The following is a 22,973-nucleotide window of genomic DNA, read 5'->3' on the forward strand; positions in this document are numbered from 1 at the left end:
TACTACACATTCAGTGTTTTTTTTCCATAATGTGATTAAATTCTGACCTTTAGATATCGATCTATGATGTCGAATTTTACTAAATACGATAGATTTATATGATCTAAAAACATGAAGAAAACTACTTCGAAGACTACGCGATTATGCATCGAACTATCATAACCACGTAGTCAATACACTTTCAATTTTTAATTTTATTTTTGACAAATGGCCGGGCCAACATTCCTTACTCCTCTTTTATAAAGTTACCAGTATGATGATGCCTGTAACTTTCGGTAGATCGTGCAAATTGGCAAATCCTGAAGCACAACCATATAAAAAATACTATGAAAAAGTTATTAATAATCCAGGTGGGACGCAAGAAACTGTAAAATAATATTAAAAGCAAGCATTGTCCCAACGTGAATGGACTCTGATCAAGACAAAGTTTTGAACTTTTTCTGATTCTTGACAGAATAATTCCCAACAACTCCACTGAAAGTGACAAGCCTCATAGCAGGTGTACAAATCTACATCGTATCTCATTTATTATGAACGTTAATATGGACTTTGTAATTCACAAACGTTAATCGTTGCAAATTAATAAGTTTTGTTAAAAGATGACTTTTTCTTTAATTCCCACAAAAAGGTTGCTACTTTATCGCTCTGATCGCAACAAACCTGGTGAAAAACAACCCACAAAACTCCAAATTTCATTCTCTACTCTCTGTTTATAGAAGTGACGAGAAACCTTTGCTTTTGCTTCGACCCCTTGCGTGAAACCCATCAATTTCTTTTCTTTCATAGAAGAAGATTGCTCAGAAGAATAAATGGCGGTACACGATGAGCTGCCTGTGCCCATTTTAACTTCTCTCGAACCCGTTTACGGGTCCGGGCCTCAGCTTAAAGAAGCAGAACTCCGATTCAATCGCTTGAGATCCAAGTTCGTCGAGTGCTTTGGGCACACCCCTGATATCTACGCTCGATCCCCTGGTATTTATTGATAAACATGCCTGCAAATCAAGTTGTTTTTATTGATTATGGAAGTCAATATATATTTTCAATTCTTGGGTTGGATTTTTTGAAGGGAGGGTGAATTTGATAGGGGAGCATATAGATTATGAAGGTTATTCGGTGTTACCTATGGCGATCAGGCAAGACACGATCGTGGCCATACGAAAATGCGAGTTGAATGAGAAGGAGAAAGGTCTAAAGATTGCCAATGTGAATGACAAGTACGCCGTATGTTATTACCCGGCGGATTCTGATCAGGTTAGTGGGGTATTACTTACTATAAGTTGAGGGTTGGTTTACATGTGTGTTGATTGAAATAATTTTTTTTTTTTGAGTTTTGTCGATATACCACGTGTAATATCGAATTCTGAAATGTTTAGTCATGCTTGGATACAGATTGGGAAAATTCCGGTGAAGTCCGATGTAAAATTTTGTTTAGTTCAGTTAAATATTTAATATCGATCAGTCTTGTTAGCATGAAAATAGCTTTTCTGTATTTGGTTTTTGATGGTCCGGTTTGATCTGAAACTGAACGTTCCGAATGCTTACCCCAACACTTGGATAGCCTGTGGATTTAAATCTTCAATTTTTGCGGTGTTACGTTGATTTTTTTATTGTTTTGAAATATTTCTTTGAGAATTGAAATTACTAGGCATGTTTTGATCTTTATAGTTTTTGTTTTTCGTTTTCATTAATTTGTGTTTGAGTTTGCTGCATTGTTCGAGGTTTCAACAGGGATTTTTTTCCGCACACAAGTCTGCATTATTTTTTTATTTTTTTTTATAAGAAACTACTTTATTGATAATAATAGTTTAAGATTACAGTTGGAAGTGGACAAGCCATCCACAAAAAAAGTAAAGGACTAGCTTGTGACTAGTTAACAGTCAACATGATATGAAACGCCAATCCCTAACTATATCCGATAAAATCAGATGTTTAAATGTCGGTGTCGCCACTGTCCATCTTGCCACTCTGATCTTAATTGATTCCCACAGATTGTCCGAATTCTCTTCTATGTCATTGAATAGTCTGTTGTTGCGTTCCAACCATGTCGACCAAAATAAGCAGTGAATAATGATGAGCCAGAAATGATTTAGGTCTTTTCCTTGAAGGTAGAGTTGGAAGATATCTTAATCAAAGATTCAAACATGGCATGAAAGTAAAATCTCCGGCTAAATCTTATGCTTATGATATATATGTTATAAAGCCACAAAGTCAACGCGACCATGTTTGTGTCAAAACCGTAAATCTAAATTATATATTCAAAATCTATGTGGAATAACCTTCTTTGGAAGGGGTGGTGAAGTTGTGATTCAAATCCTGGCCTCTCTCCAAGTAAACTCAACACTACCAAAAAAGTTACTTGGCCGGATAGAAGAACCACGTTTGTGTTATATTAAGCAACAATTCGTACGAGCCAGATTATGCTTGTTTCTTCAATTTTTGGTTATATCATGGCTTGTTAAAATGAGGTATGTTTTGTATGTAGGATATTGATTTAAAGAATCATCGGTGGGGTCACTATTTCATTTGCGGGTAAAGAGCTACTTATATTTCTTGAATTACTTCTTGAACAAACTTCGAGAAGCGCATATTTCTATTTCTCTCAATCACAATTATGTTCAATGCTAAAGGACGACTTGCTTCTTGTTTGCTTCACAAGTGCTAATAACTATTTTTTAGCTGCTTCTTTCATGAAAATTTCAGTTATTTTCATCTTGAAGGTACAAAGGTTTCTATGAGTATGTCAGATCAAAAGGAAAAGATGCTGGTAAACCAGTTGGACTCGAGGTGGTGGTCGATGGGATAGTTCCAACAGGTATTTTACTCCGAAATTCTGTTAATTTAATGAGTGTCATTTCTTGAATTTTGGATGATATTGTATGTTTACGTTAACTGTAGGGTCTGGCTTATCGAGCTCCGCTGCATTTGTTTGCTCTTCTACAATCGCTATAATGGCGGCATTAGGAATGAACTTTCCCAAGGTGTTGCTAAAAAATCTGATAAAATTTGTTACTTGCCTCTTTTACTGAATAAAATTACTCTTATCCACATTCTATGATTAAAATATTTCAGAAAGACCTCGCTCAACTTACTTGTGATTGTGAAAGACACATAGGCACCCAATCTGGTGGAATGGACCAGGTATTTTTACTCATTATTACGGAGAAGGAGAATTGAGAATTTTATTTCTATTATTCAAGTCTGATCACTTGTACAGAGTGTATCCAAGTTCTTTTATATACAAGTCAACCGCCTAACTGCTAATTAACCAACTAATTAACAGCTTAATGCTAACTACTAATTATTAGCTAATACCCCCCTTCAAGGTGGACTGTAAATGTTCTTTACAGCCATCTTGGACAACAAAGGTGAAAGTTTCGATGCAGGTAGCGGTTTTGTGAACATGTCGGCAAGTTGAAGATGTGACCGAATGGGCAGCAACTTGATCGATCCATCCTTGAGCTTATCCCGAATAAAATGACAATCGATTTCAATGTGTTTGGTGCGTTCATGAAAGACGAGGTTGGAAGCTAGATGAATGGCGGACTGATTGTCGTAATAGATAATTGCGGGAGTAGAAATTTGAATTTGGAGATCCTTGAGCAACTGAGCAAGCCACAACACCTCGCTGGTTGTAGTGGCCAATGCTCGATATTCAGCCTCTGTTGAGGACCTAGATACAGTTATCTGCTTCTTTGTTTTCCACGAAATCAAAGCATCTCCAAGGAAGACACAAAAACCAGATACCGACTTCCTGGTGTCGGGGCAACCAGGCCAATCCGCATCAGAGAAAGCTCGCAGACAACTAGAAGATGAAGAAGAAAAAAAGATACCCTGTCCTGGAGTCGCCTTGAGATAACGGAGGATGTGATGTATGGCATTCAGATGAGAAGTGTACGGTTTGGAGACAAATTGACTTAACTTGTGAACTGCGTACATAATATCTGGTCTTGAGAGAGTAAGATACAAGAGACGACCAATAAGACGTCGATATTGGGTAATGTCAAGAAGTGGTTCACCATCTGTGGAAGCAAGCTTAACCCGTGAGTCCATGGGTTCAGTAGCAGGTTTGCAAGCCAAAAAACCTGTATCTTCAAGCAAATGGAGCGTATAGTTGCGTTGGGAAAAATAAATTCCCTGTGCAGACCTTGCTACCTCGAGACCAATGAAGTATTTAAGATCCCCCAAGTCCTTGAGCTTGAATTTTTGTTTGAGAACAGCTTTTAGTTCCTGAATTAAGATGGCAGAGGGTCCCGCAATGATAATATCATCGACATAGACGAGCAGTGATAAAAAAGAAGATCCGGAGCCTTTGGTGAAGAGTGTATAATCTGAATGTGACTGTACAAAACCAGAATCAAGTAAAGCCTCAGAAAATTTTGTGTACCACTGCCGTGACGCTTGCCGAAGCCCATATATGGATTTATGTAGTTTGCATACAAGCCGTGAGGATGTCTTAGGCTACGGAAGATTGAAAGTGTACCCAAGTGGAAGATCCATGTACACTTCTTCAGACAAATCACCATTGAGAAAGGCATTATTAATATCCAATTGAGTCAAATACCAGTTGTTGCTAGCTGCCAGGGCCAGGAGGACCTTGATTGTTGCAAGCTTTGCAACTGGGGAAAAAGTATCAAAGAAATCTACACCCTCGCATTGTGTATACCCCTTAGCAACTAGTCGAGCTTTATGGCGATCCACTGAGCCATCAGGCTTGTGCTTGATTTTATAAACCCAACGACAACCAATAGGACGTTTTCCCGAAGGGAGCGAAACCACTGACCAAGTACGATTTGCTTCCATGGCATCAAGTTCATCTTTCATGGCTGCCCTCCAAGGAGAAAGCTGGACAGCTTCATGGAAAAATTGAGGCTCAAGGTGAGTGGAAATATTGAGGACGAACTCTTTGTATGGTTGAGATAAAGACTGGTATGAGACATATTGATGCATAGGAAATGAAGTGGCAGTTGGTGGTGAACAATTGTGCTGTAACATATGACAATGATATTCACGAAGATATGAAGGTTGCCGAGAGATCCTGGAAGAGACTCGAGTGGAGACCATGGGCACATGGCTTTCCGAAGAAACCTGTGTGTCCGAGTGAGATAACTCGTTGCTCTCAATACGACCATTCGCAACTGATGGCGAACAGTCATTTTCATTGCTTATTGAATCAATAATGTCAATAGGTGCAGGCTTAGGAATCACTGTGTCAGGAAATGGATCAACAGAGATATCACCTTGGAGAGCTGACTGAAAAGGAAATATTGATTCATGGAACGTCACATCACGGGAAATGAATATCTCCTTGTTATTAAGATCAAATAACTTGTATCCCTTTACACCTGGAGGATATCCCAAGAATACACAAATGCGAGCTCTTGGAAGAAACTTCGCACGGTGAGCTGATAAAGTAGCAGCAAAAACAAGACAACCAAACACTTTGAGATGGGAGTAGTCGACTTGTTTGCAATACAGGAGCTCATATGGTGACTTGTAATGTGTCCTACTGGAGGGAAAACGATTGATCAAATAAGTGGCCGTTAAGATGCAATCGCTCCAGAATTTAGTTGGAACATGGGACTGGAATAATAAGGCACGAGCAACATTGAGGAGATGCTGGTGTTTCCTCTCCACCACCGAGTTCTGCTGAGGGGTCTGTACACAAGAAAACTGATGAAGTATCCCTTGTTGCTGAAAAAACTCGGTGAACTGTAATTCTTTGGCGTTATCTGTACGGAACGCCTTAATTTTCTTGGCAAACTGAGTTTCAATTAAAGCACAAAATCTGGGAACAATATTTTGGGCTTCAGATTTATGTTGGAGGAGAAAAACCCATGTAAACCTTGTGCAATCATCGACTAAAGTCAAAAAATATCGTTGATTATTATACGTGGGTACATGATATGGTCCCCAAATGTCACAATGAATCAGATCAAAAGCACAAGAAGTCACATTATGCAAAGAAACAAATGGTAATCTCTTGTGTTTTGCTAATTGGCAAATAGAATAGGGCAAACCACCCGATGTAAAAGTAGCATCTAGATGTAAATTTTGTTGTAAATTCTGTAAGACTTTCATGGATGGATGTCCCAGCCTGCTATGCCAAAGATGATGTCCCACTTGGTTAACCAGAATCTCTGAAAATGAAGAAGCAGTGTCCAGAACGTAGAGTCCGGCGATCAACTTACCCTTGCCAATCATCCTCTTTGGTGACTGTCCCTGAATGATAAAGGAGTCACGATAGAAATTGATCACAGTGTGTGTGTTGGCAATCATATAGCTTACAGACAGCAGATTAAACTTGAACTCCGGTATGTAAAGCACATCTAGAAGAACCAGAGAAGGTCCTAAGCGAATGTCACCACAAAAATTGACATTAATTGTGCTGTGATCCGGTAAAGTGACTCTTGAATTGTTCACCGCTTTAAGAGAAATGAAAGCATCGGCATTGGAACATATATGCCTAGAAGCTCCAGAATCGACAATCCAACACGAAGATGAATTGAATCCATTTGGGACTGAAATTGAGAAACAAGTACCTGGAACAGAGATGAGGTTTGTACTGTCTGGAATCTCGTCATTCTTGTCGGTGGCAGCAAAATGTTGAACGAACATAGTCATCAAATGTTCCATTTGGGTCTTGTTAAAGTTCTTGAAGACATTTTGATGCGTGGAGTCAGAAGTAGCCCCATGATTTTCAGATGGAAAGTGTTGCGCAGAAGCTTGGTTGGTTGCTGCTGCTGAACTTCGATGTTGTTGTTTGGGTCGATGCTTGTAGCCTGGTGGATAGCCATGTATTTTGTAGCATGTCTCAACCGTGTGACCAGGGACATTGCATGAAGTGCAATACGGTCTCCCCCTCTGAAATCGTTGAGGAGCTCGATTTGAACCTTGCACTTGAGATTGGTCATTTCTTATCACAAAAGCCATGCTATTGTTCGAAGTAATGCTATTGGACCAATGTCCAATATTCCTTTGACGTTCTTCTTGTACAACTAAAGCAAACACTCGATTTATTGGAGGCAGAGGATCAAGTAAAAGTATTTGGCTTCTAACATGAGCAAATGAGTCATTCAAACCCATGAGAAACAGCATAGTGTAATCCATTTGCACAAATGCCTCATTCTTTCTGACACCATCACACGTACATGTTCCACACTCACACACTGGGCGAAATTGGTTCAATTCCTCCCAAAGAGCCTTAAGTTTAGTGAAGTAGACACTCACCTGATCTTGATCTTGACGAAGGCTTGATATATCTCTGCGAATTTGAAAGAGACGTGGTCCATTACTATGCTGAAAGCGATCCTTGAGATCATTCCATATTTCTTTGGCTGATTCCGCATACAAGACGCTAGCCGAGATTTCCTTGGAAACCGAATTCAGCAACCAAGATATGACTATGTTGTTGTTGCGGGTCCAAGCACTTACCAATGCAGTCTCCGAAGGCTTAGAAATTGATCCATCAATAAACCCCAGCTTATTTTTGACAGAGAGTGCGATTTTCATCGCTCCACTCCATGAAGCAAAATTATCACCTGTTAACTGCTACGAAACAAGTCTAAGACCTGGATTATCCGAATGATGGAGGAAATATGGACTCAAAGGATCGTCAATAGCCGAGCGACCTGGTAATGGCCACGCAGAAGAAACCGTGTTCGCCATGAATGACCGAGAAATCGAATAACGAAGCAATCAATTTGAAGACCAAAATCTCAAAATCGGAAAGGCGATCTGTGAATTCAGGTCACAGATCTTGACCAGCAACGAACACCGATCGGAAATCTTCGCGGAAGCACCGCTCTGATACCATATTACGGAGAAGGAGAATTGAGAATTTTATTTCTATTATTCAAGTCTGATCACTTGTACAGAGTGTATCCAAGTTCTTTTATATACAAGTCAACCGCCTAACTGCTAATTAACCAACTAATTAACAGCTTAATGCTAACTACTAATTATTAGCTAATACTCATTTCTTGAAATTTCTCTTACAAAATATTTACAGGACCATCACCACAAATTTATGCAACTTGCATATTTTGTAATTTTTTTTAAAATTCATTTGACAGGCTATCTCTGTTATGGCTCAATCTGGCTTCGCAACACTAATTGATTTCAACCCTATTCGAGGCACAGAGGTGCAGTTGCCTGCCAGTGGGACGTTTGTAATAGCGCATTCATTGGCCGAATCTCAGAAAGCAGTAACAGCCGCCACTAATTACAACAACAGAGTCGTTGAGTGCCGATTAGCCTCTGTAAGTTCCTTTTTGTTCTATTTTCTAGATAGCTATTTTGTTGTGGTGTTTAATTTTTTTAAAATTTCAAATATATAATTTCATTCTTCATTTTCATGCATGTATACGTACTAAACTATTTGTTGGGTTTTCACAGATTGTACTGGGCATAAAGCTTGGAATGAAACCCGAGGAAGCGATAACCAATGTGAAGACTCTCTCGGATGTTGAAGGATTATGTGTGTCATTTGCAAGTACCCACGGATCTTCTGATCCCGTTCTCGCTGTCAAGGTACTGATTTAGTTTTCGTCTTGAGCCATCACATTTAGCGTATTTATTCACAAGCATGGCTTGAAGTTAAGTTTAAATGATCATGTTTAGTAGTTTATCATGAATTATTTTCTTTCAAATGATTATTTATGAGTCGATCCTGAAAAACATGAAGCTGGAGTGGAGCCTTCCTGGTACAGTTTCGTTAGACTCGCAAAGTGGTCATTTTGCGGTGCATGTGTGTTGAATGCCATATTTAGTATCATAATTTCTCATAGAAATTGTTACACATAATTCCTTGTTTGATTTGAATGGTTCACTGTATTTATAGGAACTCTTGAAAGAGGAACCATACAGCGCTGAAGATGTCGAAAAAATCACCAATCAAAAGCTGCTAACTATCTTTGCCAATTCTCCTACGAGCTTGGATGTTCTTAGAGCTGCCAAACATTTTAAGTTACACCAGGTGAAATTTTAACACGGGTTTTGTTTTATCGAATTTCTGTTGGTTCGTTTTAAAGTTTAGCATTAAACGACTTTGTTCTTTGCTGATTATCATTATAATGCTAAACCATTTTTCAGAGAGCTGCCCATGTTTACTCCGAAGCCAAACGAGTTTATGCTTTCAAAGATACCGTTTCCTCAAAGTTAAGGTGAGAAGAAAACATCAACCACCACAGTTCATTAATAAAATACAGAAACGATGATGTATAATCTATCAGATTAACTCGAATCCTTAAGCATTATGAAACAAGCCGTTGCACTTTGAACGAATTGATTGGCAGTGGCTTTTGTTAGTTAATTTATAAACATTTTCCAATTGTAGTGACGAAGAAATGTTGAAGAAACTCGGGGACCTGATGAACGATAGCCACTACAGCTGCAGTGTCTTGTACGAGTGCAGGTACTATAAATTCTAGCTTTCATCGATTGCCTATTGGAACACATGCACGGTGCAATGCTGGAGTTTGCTTGAGTTTTTTTAAAACTGTTATGGATTTATTTGTGGAATAGCTGAAAACATCGACGGGTTTATCTTGCCTTTCCTCCTATATCAGAAGAAACTCATCCTTTCAAGTAGTTCTAGATTAATTCCCGGCTTTTGTGAAGCTTGTTAACACTTGTGCCTTATTCTATATATTCATCTCACAAAATGATGGAACTTGTTGTTGTATCAAAAGTCATAGTTGTTAACGGAGGTGCAACTTAAATCGTTACTTAAAATAGCCAAAATGCAATATTGCACAAGCAACCACACAATTTTAAAAGGGTCAATTGTTGTTATCTGATGTGGTGTAGTGATATTTTTCACCGAATAATTGCCCTTTATAATATACTAACCCATCCCTCATATTAACGTGTGTATTAAACAAGCTGTCCCGAGCTAGAGGAGCTTGTTAAGATCAGTCGAGACAATGGTGCTCTTGGGGCAAGGCTAACAGGAGCTGGGTGGGGAGGTTGTGTTGTTGCTTTGGTCAAGGAGAGCACAGTCCCCCAGTTTATCCTTAACTTGAAGGTACATCGTTTTTCTTACCCCTCAACACATGTACATAATTTTGTTTCTTTAGCCCCGTGTTGTATTGATATTTGTACTTTATCTGCATCAGGAGCAATACTATAAATCAAGAATTGAGAAGGGAGTGATCAAGAAAGATGATGTTGACTTGTACGTTTTTGCTTCCAAGCCATCGAGTGGCTCCGCTATCATAAAATTTTAGTTGCTGCTGTTTCAAAACGAAAAGATCGTTGTTAGTTTTCAGTTCTTCGATCCAAAAAAAATAAAAATAAAGAAAGCATTCTGGCTCTTTCCTTTTTTAGGAACTGATGAAATGAAGTTTGGTCAAGATTTTAGTTGATCAATGGCAACCAAGGCGAAAGTTCTGTTGCAAGTTTGAAATACCTTCTAATTTTTTTATAAACACACACATACAGATGCGTGTGTGTGTATAACTATAAGCATATCATTTTGCTAAAATAATCGGGGTTATTATAATCATAATTTTTAATTTAAAAAAAAAGGTCCAAACAGCTTCCCACCGACACTGCAAGAATGCCTTCTTTGACTGCCGATAACACCAAACTCTGCAGTTCAATGACCTTAAATATTTGCGATAATATGATAGATGATATGATATAGTAAAAGTAGGCTATATATATTCATCAATGGTGTCAAAATATAGTCACCTTAATTTTAAAATAAATCCAAAAATTATATAAAGTATCATTATTTTAAAAATAAAAGATAAGACTTAAAAAAAAAAATCATTGATGAAGTTCTTAGTTTTAAAAGCCGCAATAAAAAATTTTATACAAAAAATACTTAATAGTATTTCAATGGAAATTGTGTGTGTGTGTGTATGTATCCGGAAGATGATCTTTGTATAATTCTGTTTGCACAATATTTGGTGTTGCGGGCGTGCCAGGTGCGAAAATGCACCGATTTGTGTAAAAATGATAAAAATCTAACTTCTAAAAACAAACGAAAGTGAATTCTAAATTTGACCTTCGGTTCTAATCTCCTAAAACAACTATAACGCCAAAAGGAAGAAAACTATTGGAATTGGAGGAATAAACGCCTGACTTTGTTTATATTTTCAATAAACCGTAGGAATTTATAAGACATAAACATATAAATATAATGTTGTTGAAATTCTAAAACGAGAGAATGCTAGAAATATGCTAGAAATCTTAAAAACTATCGCTTGAATATTGAATTTTTGCAGAGAGTATTTTTGCAGATTTGTCTGTGTAGAGTTGTGTGTTTTCTGTGTGTCTGCTTGCCGATGCCTTTTTCTTCCCAGCACTGTGCCGCTTCTCTCCACTCCCCCATGAGCCCATGATCTTTCCCACTCACGCCACGATTTCTACCTATCCTCCCACGTTCTTCTTCCTTTCCCGCGCTCTGTGACCCGTTTTGAGTCAATTAAAAATCAATTTGCCACACTTGATGGGCCTATATAATTAAAGTGGGCTTGTAATTAAATTGGGCTTCCACAATTAATTATTTTTAGCCCAAACAATTGCCCCCCGCAAGCATTGGCCCGTGGGCCAAAATGCTTGTATGTAGCCCGGTCCGACTCATTTATTTGTAGCGGCCCATAATTATTTATTTGATTTGTATCAGTGGGCCATTTATACAAGCCCAATTCGTATTTGGGCCTTAAAAACTAGGCTCCCCTTTTTCTCTCGTCTAATTCAAATTCTGTAGCTTGTGATTCTTTCACTTTTCCTCGCCTCTTCGTCCGATTTCTCTCTGCTGTTAGCGATGAAGCACGCTGTTTCTTGGAGCCCTTCGCCTCGCCGTCGTTTCCCCTACGCTCCTTCCATTCTGAAATTGGTTTCCTAGTTTCTCTTTTCCCAAAATCCCATTCATCTTCTGAAAATTGGATGCTTGCATATGCTGCGGGGAGATTTGGACGTGTTTTTTATTATTCGAGAAAATTCCAGACATAATGTTAGGGTTCGTCTGGGGAACAGAAAAAGGGCTGTGTTTGGTTGAATAAAACGCCTTCGTCTCTTGGCTCGCCCGTATCCTCGCAACTTCCCCGACAGCAGCGTACAACAAATCCCACATGGAAAGGATTTTAACTTCCGTCGGCGAAGGGAATTGAGTAATGCACTCGGGACTTCCTCGACAGAAACCTGGTTTATACCCCCAAAGAGTTTACTGCGGTGAACCAGATAACTTCAACCCATGATCAAGGTACTCAGACAAGATATTGGAGTCTTTTAGAGTAGAATAAGCTATCTTCCGAGTAAGAAAGACAATGAAATCATCTTCGTCGCTCTCGATTTCCGATGAACACATGAATGACTCAACAAGCAAACCCAGATCCGAGCTAAATCCGGAAGAACACCGGAACCCATGTGAAAAATCATCACCCGGTTTCGTTCTGTAGCGGTCAGCTGTGAAATCAGTGAGCAATTCATCGCCAGTCAGGAACCCCGACGGCAGCCAGAACTCCCCATCATCCAAGGGATCTTGCTTCCCCCAGAAGAATTACAGATTACTTTATAGCACTACTAAAATGGTGGCGTAAATATTAGGGGCCCAGCAGAGAGCAAGAGAGTGGCGGATGTCATGTTCAGGGCAACTTGTTTTGTAGACACTTTACGAACACACTCTCGCTTTTGGGGCTTTTATATTCCCATATATCCTCTTTTGCTGGTTCATTCTTTTCGTGTGCATTGGCATGTTTATTTTCAGCAGGTAGCATGGATTGGCCATGGGTTGGCCTTAATTTTCTGGTGTATTCGACACCTAAGCCTTGGTGTCGTTTGGGGCTCTTTGAAACACCGGTAAGTCTTGCCCTTACATGCTCTTATGTGCTCTTATGTGTTGCATCCACTCAAGACCATTCCCTCACCCCTAACATTATGCATTGCACTTCAGTTGGATCCCTTTCCCACATACACGTATATGTATTTGCACTTCAGTCGGACCCTTTTCCCGCATACACGTATATGCATTTGCACTTCAGTTGGACCTCTTTCCTGCATACACGTATTTGCACTTCAGTTGGACCCCTTTCCCGCATACACGTTTATTTATTGTTCTTGCATGCGGTGACTCCGCTTCTTATCTGTTGATTGTTGGTTTGGTGTTGTGGTCATTGGGTGTTGGATGTGGAATGAGGATGGGTTTAATGTGATGTTGTGTATTGGATGTTGGGAAGAAGTTTCTGTTCGTTCTTAATCCATCTAATCCAACTCATTTCAATAGCTTCAATCAAAACCATAGTTTGTTCAAAACTCTCAGCTCGCGATTATCTCTCCCTTCATTGGCTATCGAAACACAATGGATCCAGTATGATAAAGTGGCCTACTGGTCAACTTTAATCGATCGTTGTCATTTTTGAATCATAACCAACAAATATTTACATTAGTGGCCCTAAGGCCTACTTCAAATAAAATCTCACAACATGAACATGAAGTTAGAGCATACAAAAACGGCTGGTCAGCCTATTTTTCTTCCAAAGTCAACTTCTGGGTTCTCTTGGGATTTGCATAACGTCCTTGTTCCCTTCTATTCTTCCTTTGTTATTCGCTTTTCCGACCGGTGAGCTCAACTCCCCGCTCAGTATATTTCTTTCCTGCCATATTCTAAGTGGCCTGAAGGCCTACTTCATGGTCTGTCACTGTACATGCAAACAACCAATTTATAATGGCGGTATGGTATATTTCACCATGATTTCTGGTACCATAAAAACATTGAAAATAAGTGGCCATAAGGCCGACTCCCGAATGAAACAAATGGCCTTCAAAATAATTAATGAAAGTGGCTTACTGTGCCACTCTCTCCGGTCAATTTTATTGTTAAATCATAAACAACATATATTTATTTCAGTGGCCCTAAGGCCTACCTCACATGAAATCTTGAAATAAAAAACTTAATATATACAAGAGTGGCCCCGAAGGCCAACTCCCCACTGAAGAATGCCTTCGTGTTTGCTTTACTCGCAAGCTCTTCCTACTTCTTCCCTCATACTTGGAAAATACGGCTTGAGATACTTGCCGTTTATGCATCTTTTGTGTGGATGGCCATCTATGCTTGATAGCCAATATGTTAGAGTAGGTGCCCGTCGAGCCAAGTATTGGCCGAGTGTTCACAATGAAACTCTATGTATAAGCAATCTTTATTTTAATAATATTTGAAATTATTATTATGGCACATCTTTATCTGTATACCCATGCTAGTTGCATAGATAAAGCCCTTGAATATACAAATAGTAGAAAGAATATGAGATGCTTATATGATGAGTATCATGAAACCCATATTTGGAATACTGTATATTCTAAACGGTTCCTAGTCGATTCAGCCGCCACTAAGAAGGATATAGGCCGCTCGAGTTAGAGACTAGTATCTACGATGTGAGTACCATGTTTCATTGGTAGGGGACATTGTGATGTCCGAGCATGCAGATAGGTGCTCCTGGTAGAGTGCACTGAACAACCCTCCATTAAAGGACTTTCCAAGTGGTTCTCACTTATCGAGTGGAAACGTCCTAGTTTATGGTTGTACACCATTAGTCCTTATGACCCGGGACAACATTGAGACTCTATGTGCTAGCATTTCACTGACTTGTTTACCGACTCTTATGGGGTCATCAGGTGGCAAGGTTGGGTGTCATGTCGAAACATATAGGAGTCGATGCATTGTAGTCGGGGATTCACCGCTTACCTTCGGGTATGGATATCCTATGTGTTATCATGTGTTAGTAGGTTGAAATCTCTGGCCAGAGTATGGTGGTAATTATGAAAGGGGTTTCATAGATTACACCATCGATGCAACTACGACATGACACATAGTATCGATTCATTGACAACTCTCGATAAACCAATGGTTGTCGAATCGGTCGGGATATATGAGTTGAAGGGACCGTACTGTACTCTAACCATAATAGAATGGTTCTTGCAGGCACTATCATTTGATACCTAGGGAATCATGTAAGCGATGCTGCTAGGCGTTTAACATGATTGGTTGGGTACTATCAGACTTGAGTTCTGACGTTCTTATTATCAAGGTGTTGATAAGTAAGAATGGAGCAATTGGGGTATGCTCAAATAAGGACATGTTTAGTCCGAATCACATAGAGATGTGAACCCACGGCTAGTTGTATCAGTGAACCATTGAGGGCCACACAAGTACTAGCTTTCTAGATCCCGTTGAGAAGTAAAAATAGTTCAATGCGTTGAACGGCTTATAAAGGAGTTTATAAGTGTAAAGAAAAATAGAAGTATGACTTCTATGAGAGAAATGTAAATTTTAATTTATGGAAGTGTTCCTAAATTAAAATTTGGCCAAGTGAATAATGTATTTGAAAATTGTGATTTTCATAGACATTATTATGGACTAAATTAAATTAATTCAAGTGTTGAATTAATTAAACACTAGTGGACCTAGTAGAGTCCAAATAATTAAATTAATTCAAGTGTTGAATTAATTAAATTATATTGAGTCTTGTAGAGCTCAATTTAAATTAATTATTTAACTAGTGGGACTTGGGTAAATTCAAGTAATGTTTAATTAGTCTCAAATATGTTCGAGATAATTAAATTTAGTCCAAGGTTTTTAATTTGATTAAAAACTATGTAATATAATATGCATGCATGGGAGGTGAAGGGTTGGAGACAACTTTTTGGGCTATCAAGGCATGGCATGCAAAAAGGTGTTTTTGCTTTATGCTTTTTGCAAGACCAAGACTAGTCTCCCTTCCCCCATTCCAACAATGCAATGGCCGAAACTTCAAGGGATTTTCTCTCCATTTTTCTTTCATTTTGTGTTCTTCAATTGTTGGAGAAAAACACTCACTTCTCAAAGAAAAATGCCATACATTTTCTAGTGCAAGTGTAAGGTGGATCTACCTAGTTGGTGGTGGGCTTGATTGGAAGAAAGGAGTCCAAAAGAAAGGTGGAGCTTGTAGATCTTCATCCATTGAAGAGCTAAGGTGTTTACACCTTAGTTGGAGCCATCATCAATCCTTGTGATTGATAGGTAACGATTTTTATACACCCTATGTATGACATAGTTGTGTTTTTGTATTTGTTGCACAAATGAGGTGGTGGCCGAAATTTTTGACATAAAATTTGATTTTTAAACTTCCGTTGCGCTTCCGGTCACCGTAACCGATCCCCTTTCACAATATGCATTTCTGTCTAACACTTTATGTACCTTGAATGGTCCCTCCCAGTTGGGAGACCATTTTCCCAGCTCCATATCCTTTGTTACTAGAGGTAGTATGGTCTTCCACACTATCTCTCCTTCATGGAAACTTTTCTTGTTAACTCTTTTGTTGTAGATCCTCACCACTTTTTGTTTCTGTAACAACAAAGCATTGTACGTTTGGATTCTCAACTCATCTAGTTCTTCTAGCTCCATGATCATTGCTTCATTATAATGCTCAAAGGAAAGTTCATTTTGCTTTGCCACTCGCATTGATGGCACCATAATCTCCAATGGGAGCACTGCATCGTGGCCAAAGGTAAGGGAAAAAGGGCTCACTCCAATGGCAGTCCTCTTGGATGTTCTGTATGCCCACAAAATTTCTGATAACAGTCTTGGCCAATCCCTAGGATTCTCTTCCATCATCTTTTGTAGAATCTTGATCAACACTTTATTCGATGCTTCGGCTTGCCCGTTTGACTGTGGGTAATGAGGGGATGAGTTTATCAATTTAATTCCATAGTCTTCTGCAAACTCCCTCATATCTGAGCCTGTGAACATAGTTCCCTGATCCGTGGTCAATGACTCTGGAATTCCAAATCTATGAATAATATTCTCTTTCACAAAGTTAATGACATCCCCTTGCTCCGCTTTCTTCAAAGGCACTGCTTCTACCCATTTGGTGAAAAAATCTGTAACCACAAGGATGAACGAGTGGCCTTTAGATGATGAGGGGTAGATTTTCCCTATTAAGTCCATGGCCCAGCCTTTGAATGGCCATGGTTTGACAACGCTGTGAATCTCATCCGCCGGAATTCTTTGGATGTTCCCGTGTCTCTGACATGGCTGGCATCCCCTAGCATATTTGATGCAATCTTTCAGGATGGATGGCCAATAGTAGCCATACCTCCTTATCAACCATCTCATCTTTATTCCAGATTGATGCGCTCCGCACACTCCATCATGAACTTGCTTCATGATCTCCAAAGCCTCTGGGAAGCCTATGCATCTGAGGAGCAGACCATCTAACCTTTCCTGTACAAATCACCCTCCACTAAAACGTAATTGAGAGCTCTCATTTTTAGACCATGTGGAATATCTCTCCCGGTTGATTCTAGCACCTGTTTCATGTCATCCCTCCAGTCACCAGCTAAGTTTATATCCAAGTTGAGCGTGTCTACCTGAATCCCTCTTTGCTGAATGGAAGGGTGGTTTTTCTTTTGTATTAACACCAGCCTGTGTGTAAGTTCCGGAGACATCTTCAGTCCCGAAGCAACCTGTGCCAACTCGTCTGCCTCCCAATTTTCTTGTCTTGGGACATGTACTAATGACACTTCCTCGAAATCATCTAGAAGTTGGGATGCAGCTGTATATTAAGGAGCCAAGGACAAACTTGTGCATTTGAACTCCCCTGACAGCTGTTTGAGTACCAGCTGGGAATCCCCTGATATTAACAATTCTCTTGCCCCTAAATCTTTTAGAATTTCCAATCCAATGACCAGTGCTTCATATTCTGCCTGATTGTTGGTGCATGGAAAATCCAAATTAAAGGATAGAGCGGTTTTCACACCTCTTGGGGAGGTGATCACAATACCAGCTTCAGCTGCTGTTTCTGTACTTGATCCATCGAACTTCAACTCCCAGGGTTGAACTCCCACTCCACAAACTGGAAACCCAACTTGTTTTCCAATAAACTCATCAAGTGAAGGGTGATCAGCTAAAAAATCGGCGATAGCTTGGCCTTTTACTGATTTTTGGGGATAATATGTCAATGTAAACTCGGCCAATGCTAAAGACCATTTGCCAATTATCCCAGAGAGGATGGGTCTATTAAGCATGTATTTAATCAAATCGGTTTTAGCCACCACAAACACTCTTGATTGAATCAAATAATGTCTTAACTTAGTACATGCATAATACAGTGTTAAGCATAGTTTTTCAATCACAGAGTATTTCACCTCTACTGGAGTAAGGAATCTACTCAAATAATAGATGGCTTGTTTATTTCCTTCATGATTATTTTGAACTAGTAGACACCCAATTGATTCATGAGCAGCAGAGATGTATAATTTAAGGGGCATTCCATACCTGGGAGGCATAAGAACAGGTGGGTTAGATAAATATCTCTTGATCACATCAAAAGCTTTCTGATGCGACTCCTCCCATTTGAACTCTCCGCTGTCTTTGAGCTTCAACAGCTGTGAAAACTCCTTTGTCTTCCCTGCAAGGTTAGAGATAAAATGCCTCAAGCAATTCACTTGCCCAAGGAAGCGTTGCAACTCTTTCTTGTTTCTAGGTGGATTTGCTTCCATAATAGCTTTGGCTTTGTTCTTATCCACTTCAACTCCCCTCTGATGTACAAGAAATCCCAGAAAGTTTCCTGCTTTCACACCAAAGGCACATTTCAATGGATTTAACTTCAACTCATGTTGCCTCATTCTTTGGAAGCTTTTCCTCAAGTGTTCCATGTGATCAGTGGCTTGTTTGGATTTCACCACAATATCGTCTATATACACTTCAATATGATGTCCTATCATATCATGAAAGATCGAGTTCATAGCCCTTTGATACGTGGCTCCTGCGTTTTTTAGCCCGAATGGCATAACAAGCCATTCAAACGTACCAACAGCTCCTGGGCATCTGAATGCAGTTTTGTGAGTGTCACTTTCTGCTATTTTGATCTGGTTGTAGCCAGAGAACCCATCCATGAAAGATAACAGCTCATGTCTAGCCACTGAATCAATCAACATATCAGGTATCGGCATTACATACACATCCTTGGGAGTTGCACAGTTCAAGTCTCGGAAGTCGATGCATATTCTGACCTTGCCATTCTTTTTCATTACTGGCACAATGTTTGAAAGCCATTCAGTATATCGGATTGGCTTTATAAACTTGGCCTTTAACAATTTCACAATTTCTCAACTTCCTCTTTTACTTTCAATTCAACTTCTTTTGACATGCGACGAGATGGCTGTTGAAATGGTTTGAAACCTTCTTTGAGTGGAAGTCGGTGTTCGACCAATTTTCGGTCCAACCCTGGCATGTCATCATAACTCCATGCAAAACAATCTCTGTATTCCTTCAACATTCTGATCAAGTCTTGCTTCAACTGCTCTTCCAGTAGATCACTCACATATACCACTTTTGGATTCTCAAGCTCCCCCAAGTTAATCTCTTCCAATGGGTCTTGAACTTCATGTTGGCCATCTTCCATTTGAGATGGCGCCTGTTAGACATGAATTTTATTGTGGCGATGATAAACTAAAACCAGCAGACCAGAACAGTTGACTAATTTATCAGGAGCAACTGGTCTGATAAAACAAAACTAGTAGAAAGGACAGTAATACAAAACCAGTAGAGGACGTTTCCTAACGTTGCTACCTTAAATGTTACCGTTAAAGAGTTCCTAGTACTAGTATTAATTGTAGCAATAATTACTATACGGAGTCATTTAATGCATTTTACCCAAATAAGTATGAAACAAGACTGATTGTTTTATAGCTTTTCTGCAGGAACTTCTTTTGGTAATAAAGCTGATTGTATCAGTTATCTGAAGACATCCTCTGATTGTGAACGTTGAACTCAGTCGTTTATATATACTTGGATCAAATCCTTTTACGACAGCTCGCTTGACAAAATATTATCTTTCAAGGAACAAAGCCATTCTCATCGTTTCAGACTTATCTCGAAATTCCTTGAGTAATCAAAAGTTCAACACAAAGAAAAGTAGCACACGCTTCATAGCAAATATCTGATCTTTCGAAGATCATCTTGTGCTACTGATTCTTACACTCTTCACAATCTTTACATCATTTATACTTTATCAAGAAGAGTCTGTAATCTGAAAAGAGTCTTTTCAGAACTTTGTGTTTCGCATTCTTGTGAGTTGAGAAACTAAGAGTTTCAGTAGGCCGAAGTGTAAGTCCTTCTGAAGTGGGTGTGTACAAGAGTTGTACTGTAATATCCAAAGTCTTTTAGTTATACCTTCTGGAAACAGAAGAAGGGGAGACGTAGAAGAGTTTATCTTCGAACTTCCATAAACAACTGCTGCCTACTATTTTATTGTCTTTCAACTATTTCATCAGATTGTTTCCGCACGTTTTATTGTAATCAGGTGAAAGTATTCGCACAAGATAAACTACTATCCCTAACAGGATTTTAGCACCTCATCAGAAACGAAAGAAAAACGAGTAGAGTTTATTCACCCCCCCCCCCCCCCCCCCCCCCTCTAAACTCAACTCCGATCCCCAACAATTGGTATCAGAGCAGGTTATTCTTGTTCGTGAAAAACTACAACAAATGGCACACTTCAGCAAGATCCCTATGTTCTCTAAGGAAGACTTCGATGACTGGAAGATCAGAATGCAAGCCCATCTTGCAGCACAAGATGGTGACATGTGGTATGTCATCACAGATGGTCCACTGAAAATATTAAAGCCTAATACAGCTATTGCTGTTACTGAGGGTGCACCACAGATGGTTGAAAAATCAAGAAGTGAATGGATCAGTGAAGATAAGAAGAAGGCCAGCCTTGATAATGTGGCGAAGGATATATTGTATAAAACTCTCGACAAGAACACTTTTAGCAAAATCAAAATGTGTTCTACTGCAAAGGATATTTGGGAGAAGCTCATTCAGATATGTGAAGGAAATGAGCAAACGAAAGAAAACAAACTGTCTGTAGCAATGCAGAAGTTCGAAAATCTAAAAATGAGAGCTGGTGAAACTCTAAACGAGTTTGATGAAAGATTCAGTAGCCTGGTCAATGAGCTAGCTGCTCTGGGTAAAGAGCATAGCAACAGAGAGATAGCCCTCAAGGTGATGAGAGCCTTACCCAGAGAATGGGATGTTAAAACAATGGCTATGAGAGTGTCCAAAGACTTGAACAAATTGGAACTGCACGATTTATTTGCAGATCTGAAAGCTTACGAGTTCGAATTAGAAGTAAAAAGTGGAGAAGAGCCTTCAAGCCTACCTACAAAGGCTCTTGCTGCTACTGCTACTGCTTTTACTGCTACTGCCACTACCTCTTCTACTGCTGCTGCAGTTGCACCTCAGGCATTACCTGCTGTGATCATTGAAAATAAAATGGAGAAGACTGCTGAACAAATCAGTAGTGATGCTATGTCCTTATTTGTAAAGAAATTCTCCAGGTTCATGAAGAAGAACCATCGAACCTATCAGGGTCCCAATAGCAACTTCAAGAAAGATTCACCATCTGGTGATATGGGATGCTTTAACTGTGGAAAGTTAGGTCACTTCATTGCTGATTGTCCTAAACCAAAGAAGGATGATCAAAAGAGAAAGGATCACAAGAGAAATGACAAAAAGACCAGAAGAGATCGAAAAACAATGATTGCCGAAGAAAGCAAATCCAAATGGGCAGACTCTAGTTCTGAGTCATCTGACTCAGAAAGTCATTCCAGTGATAGTGATGCAGAAGAGGTCAAATGTCTCATGGCAGACAATGACTCGACCTCGACTTTTGAAGAGGTATTTGATTTTGACTCAAATGAATTTACACGAAATGATTTGATTGATGCACTACATGACTTTCTCAATCATTTGAAGAAGTTAAGATCGAAAATCAAAACTTAAAAAATCAGAACAGTAAGTTAACTTGCTTGCAAGTAGATAGCTATAATGATTTACAAGTTAAGATGAGTAAATTAATAACTGAGAATGAAATAGCCAAAGCAGATTACCAATAGGTGCTTTCTGAAAACCAGAAGTTGTCGCTACTGGTAAATGCTTGGAACAAGTCCTCTGTTTCATTGGAAAAGATGCAAGAATTACAAAAACAGTCAGGAGATAGGAGTGGTCTCGGTTTTTGTAATAATGAAGGCACTTCCGAAACGAATACAAAGCCAACACTGGATATGTACAAAGGGAAATTTATTCACTTTGTGAAATCCAGTGTGGTACAGGAACCAGAGGTACCTACTGTTTCAGTTGAAAGAAATGTAAATCAAATGAACAGAAGAATGCACTATGGTCTGGGTTACATTAAACCTAAGGAAAAAGTTGACCAGAGTTCTAGATTCAGAAAAGAATTCAACTCTGGAAGACAACATCCTATGAAGGTTAAAAACCACCAGTACTACAACTCTAAACCTGTTCAGAGGAGATACAGACTGGAAAACAGAAACAGAAGGGAGGAACAACATTTTAATATGCATACTGTTAGAAATAGCAGACCTTCTATTGCACACACATCTTTGGATACCCGAAGTACAAGATTACCAAGAATTGTACAAATGTGGGTCCCCAAAGGACTGATAAGGCTTGGACCCAAATAGATTTGGGTACCAGATACTAAAATTTGTGTTTGCAGGAACAGAAGAAGGAAGCAGAAATCAGTAACTCTACATGGTATCTGGACAGTGGATGTTCCAGACACATGACTGGACAGAAAAACCTACTTTCCGAGATAGTGAATTATACTGGACCAAAGATAACTTTTGGAGACAACTCAAAAGGTAAAACCATGGGTAAGGGTAAGATTATCCATGGTAACATAACTATCAATGATGTGTTATTAGTTGACAATCTTTGTTACAATCTAATCAGTATTAGTCAACTATGTGATAATGGTTATTCTGTAGCCTTTCAGAAGCATTCGTGTATAGTTAGAGATTCTGCTGAAACTACTGTGTTAACCGGAAAAAGAGAAGACGATACTTACAGAGTCTCTTGGAACTCAAATCATGTCAATACTCCTACATGCTTAGTTGCTTCTCTTAGCAATAAACACTGGCTATGGCACAAGAAATTGAATCATCTGAATTTCAAGTCAATC

The 22,973-nt window shown here is 39.2% G+C and overlaps 1 protein-coding gene across 1 annotated transcript; it reads left to right on the top strand.

Annotated features, from left to right (window-relative positions):
• Window positions 1–574: 574 nt before the first annotated feature.
• LOC140827519 (galactokinase-like) lies at window positions 575–10,397 on the top strand. Its single transcript, XM_073190199.1, has 13 exons — window positions 575–972; window positions 1,067–1,251; window positions 2,483–2,529; window positions 2,718–2,812; window positions 2,896–2,978; window positions 3,070–3,138; window positions 8,073–8,258; window positions 8,395–8,529; window positions 8,840–8,974; window positions 9,091–9,161; window positions 9,335–9,412; window positions 9,883–10,024; window positions 10,116–10,397. Exons 1-13 carry the CDS (start codon window positions 810–812, stop codon window positions 10,224–10,226), a joined length of 1,500 nt encoding a protein of 499 aa, XP_073046300.1. The 5' UTR covers window positions 575–809; the 3' UTR covers window positions 10,227–10,397.
• The last annotated feature ends 12,576 nt before the right edge of the window (window positions 10,398–22,973 follow it).

This window comes from Primulina eburnea, chromosome 3, assembly GCF_022965805.1.
Source record: "Primulina eburnea isolate SZY01 chromosome 3, ASM2296580v1, whole genome shotgun sequence".
Lineage (NCBI taxonomy): Eukaryota > Viridiplantae > Streptophyta > Magnoliopsida > Lamiales > Gesneriaceae > Primulina > Primulina eburnea.

Bases quoted from the DNA above. Each gene is read 5' to 3' on its own strand.
- LOC140827519 (XM_073190199.1), top strand. From the start codon at position 810: ATGGCGGTACACGATGAGCTGCCTGTGCCCATTTTAACTTCTCTCGAA. The intron at 973-1,066 runs GTATTTATTGAT...GATTTTTTGAAG, and splicing joins TATCTACGCTCGATCCCCTG to GGAGGGTGAATTTGATAGGG. The intron at 2,530-2,717 runs GTAAAGAGCTAC...TTCATCTTGAAG, and splicing joins GGTCACTATTTCATTTGCGG to GTACAAAGGTTTCTATGAGT.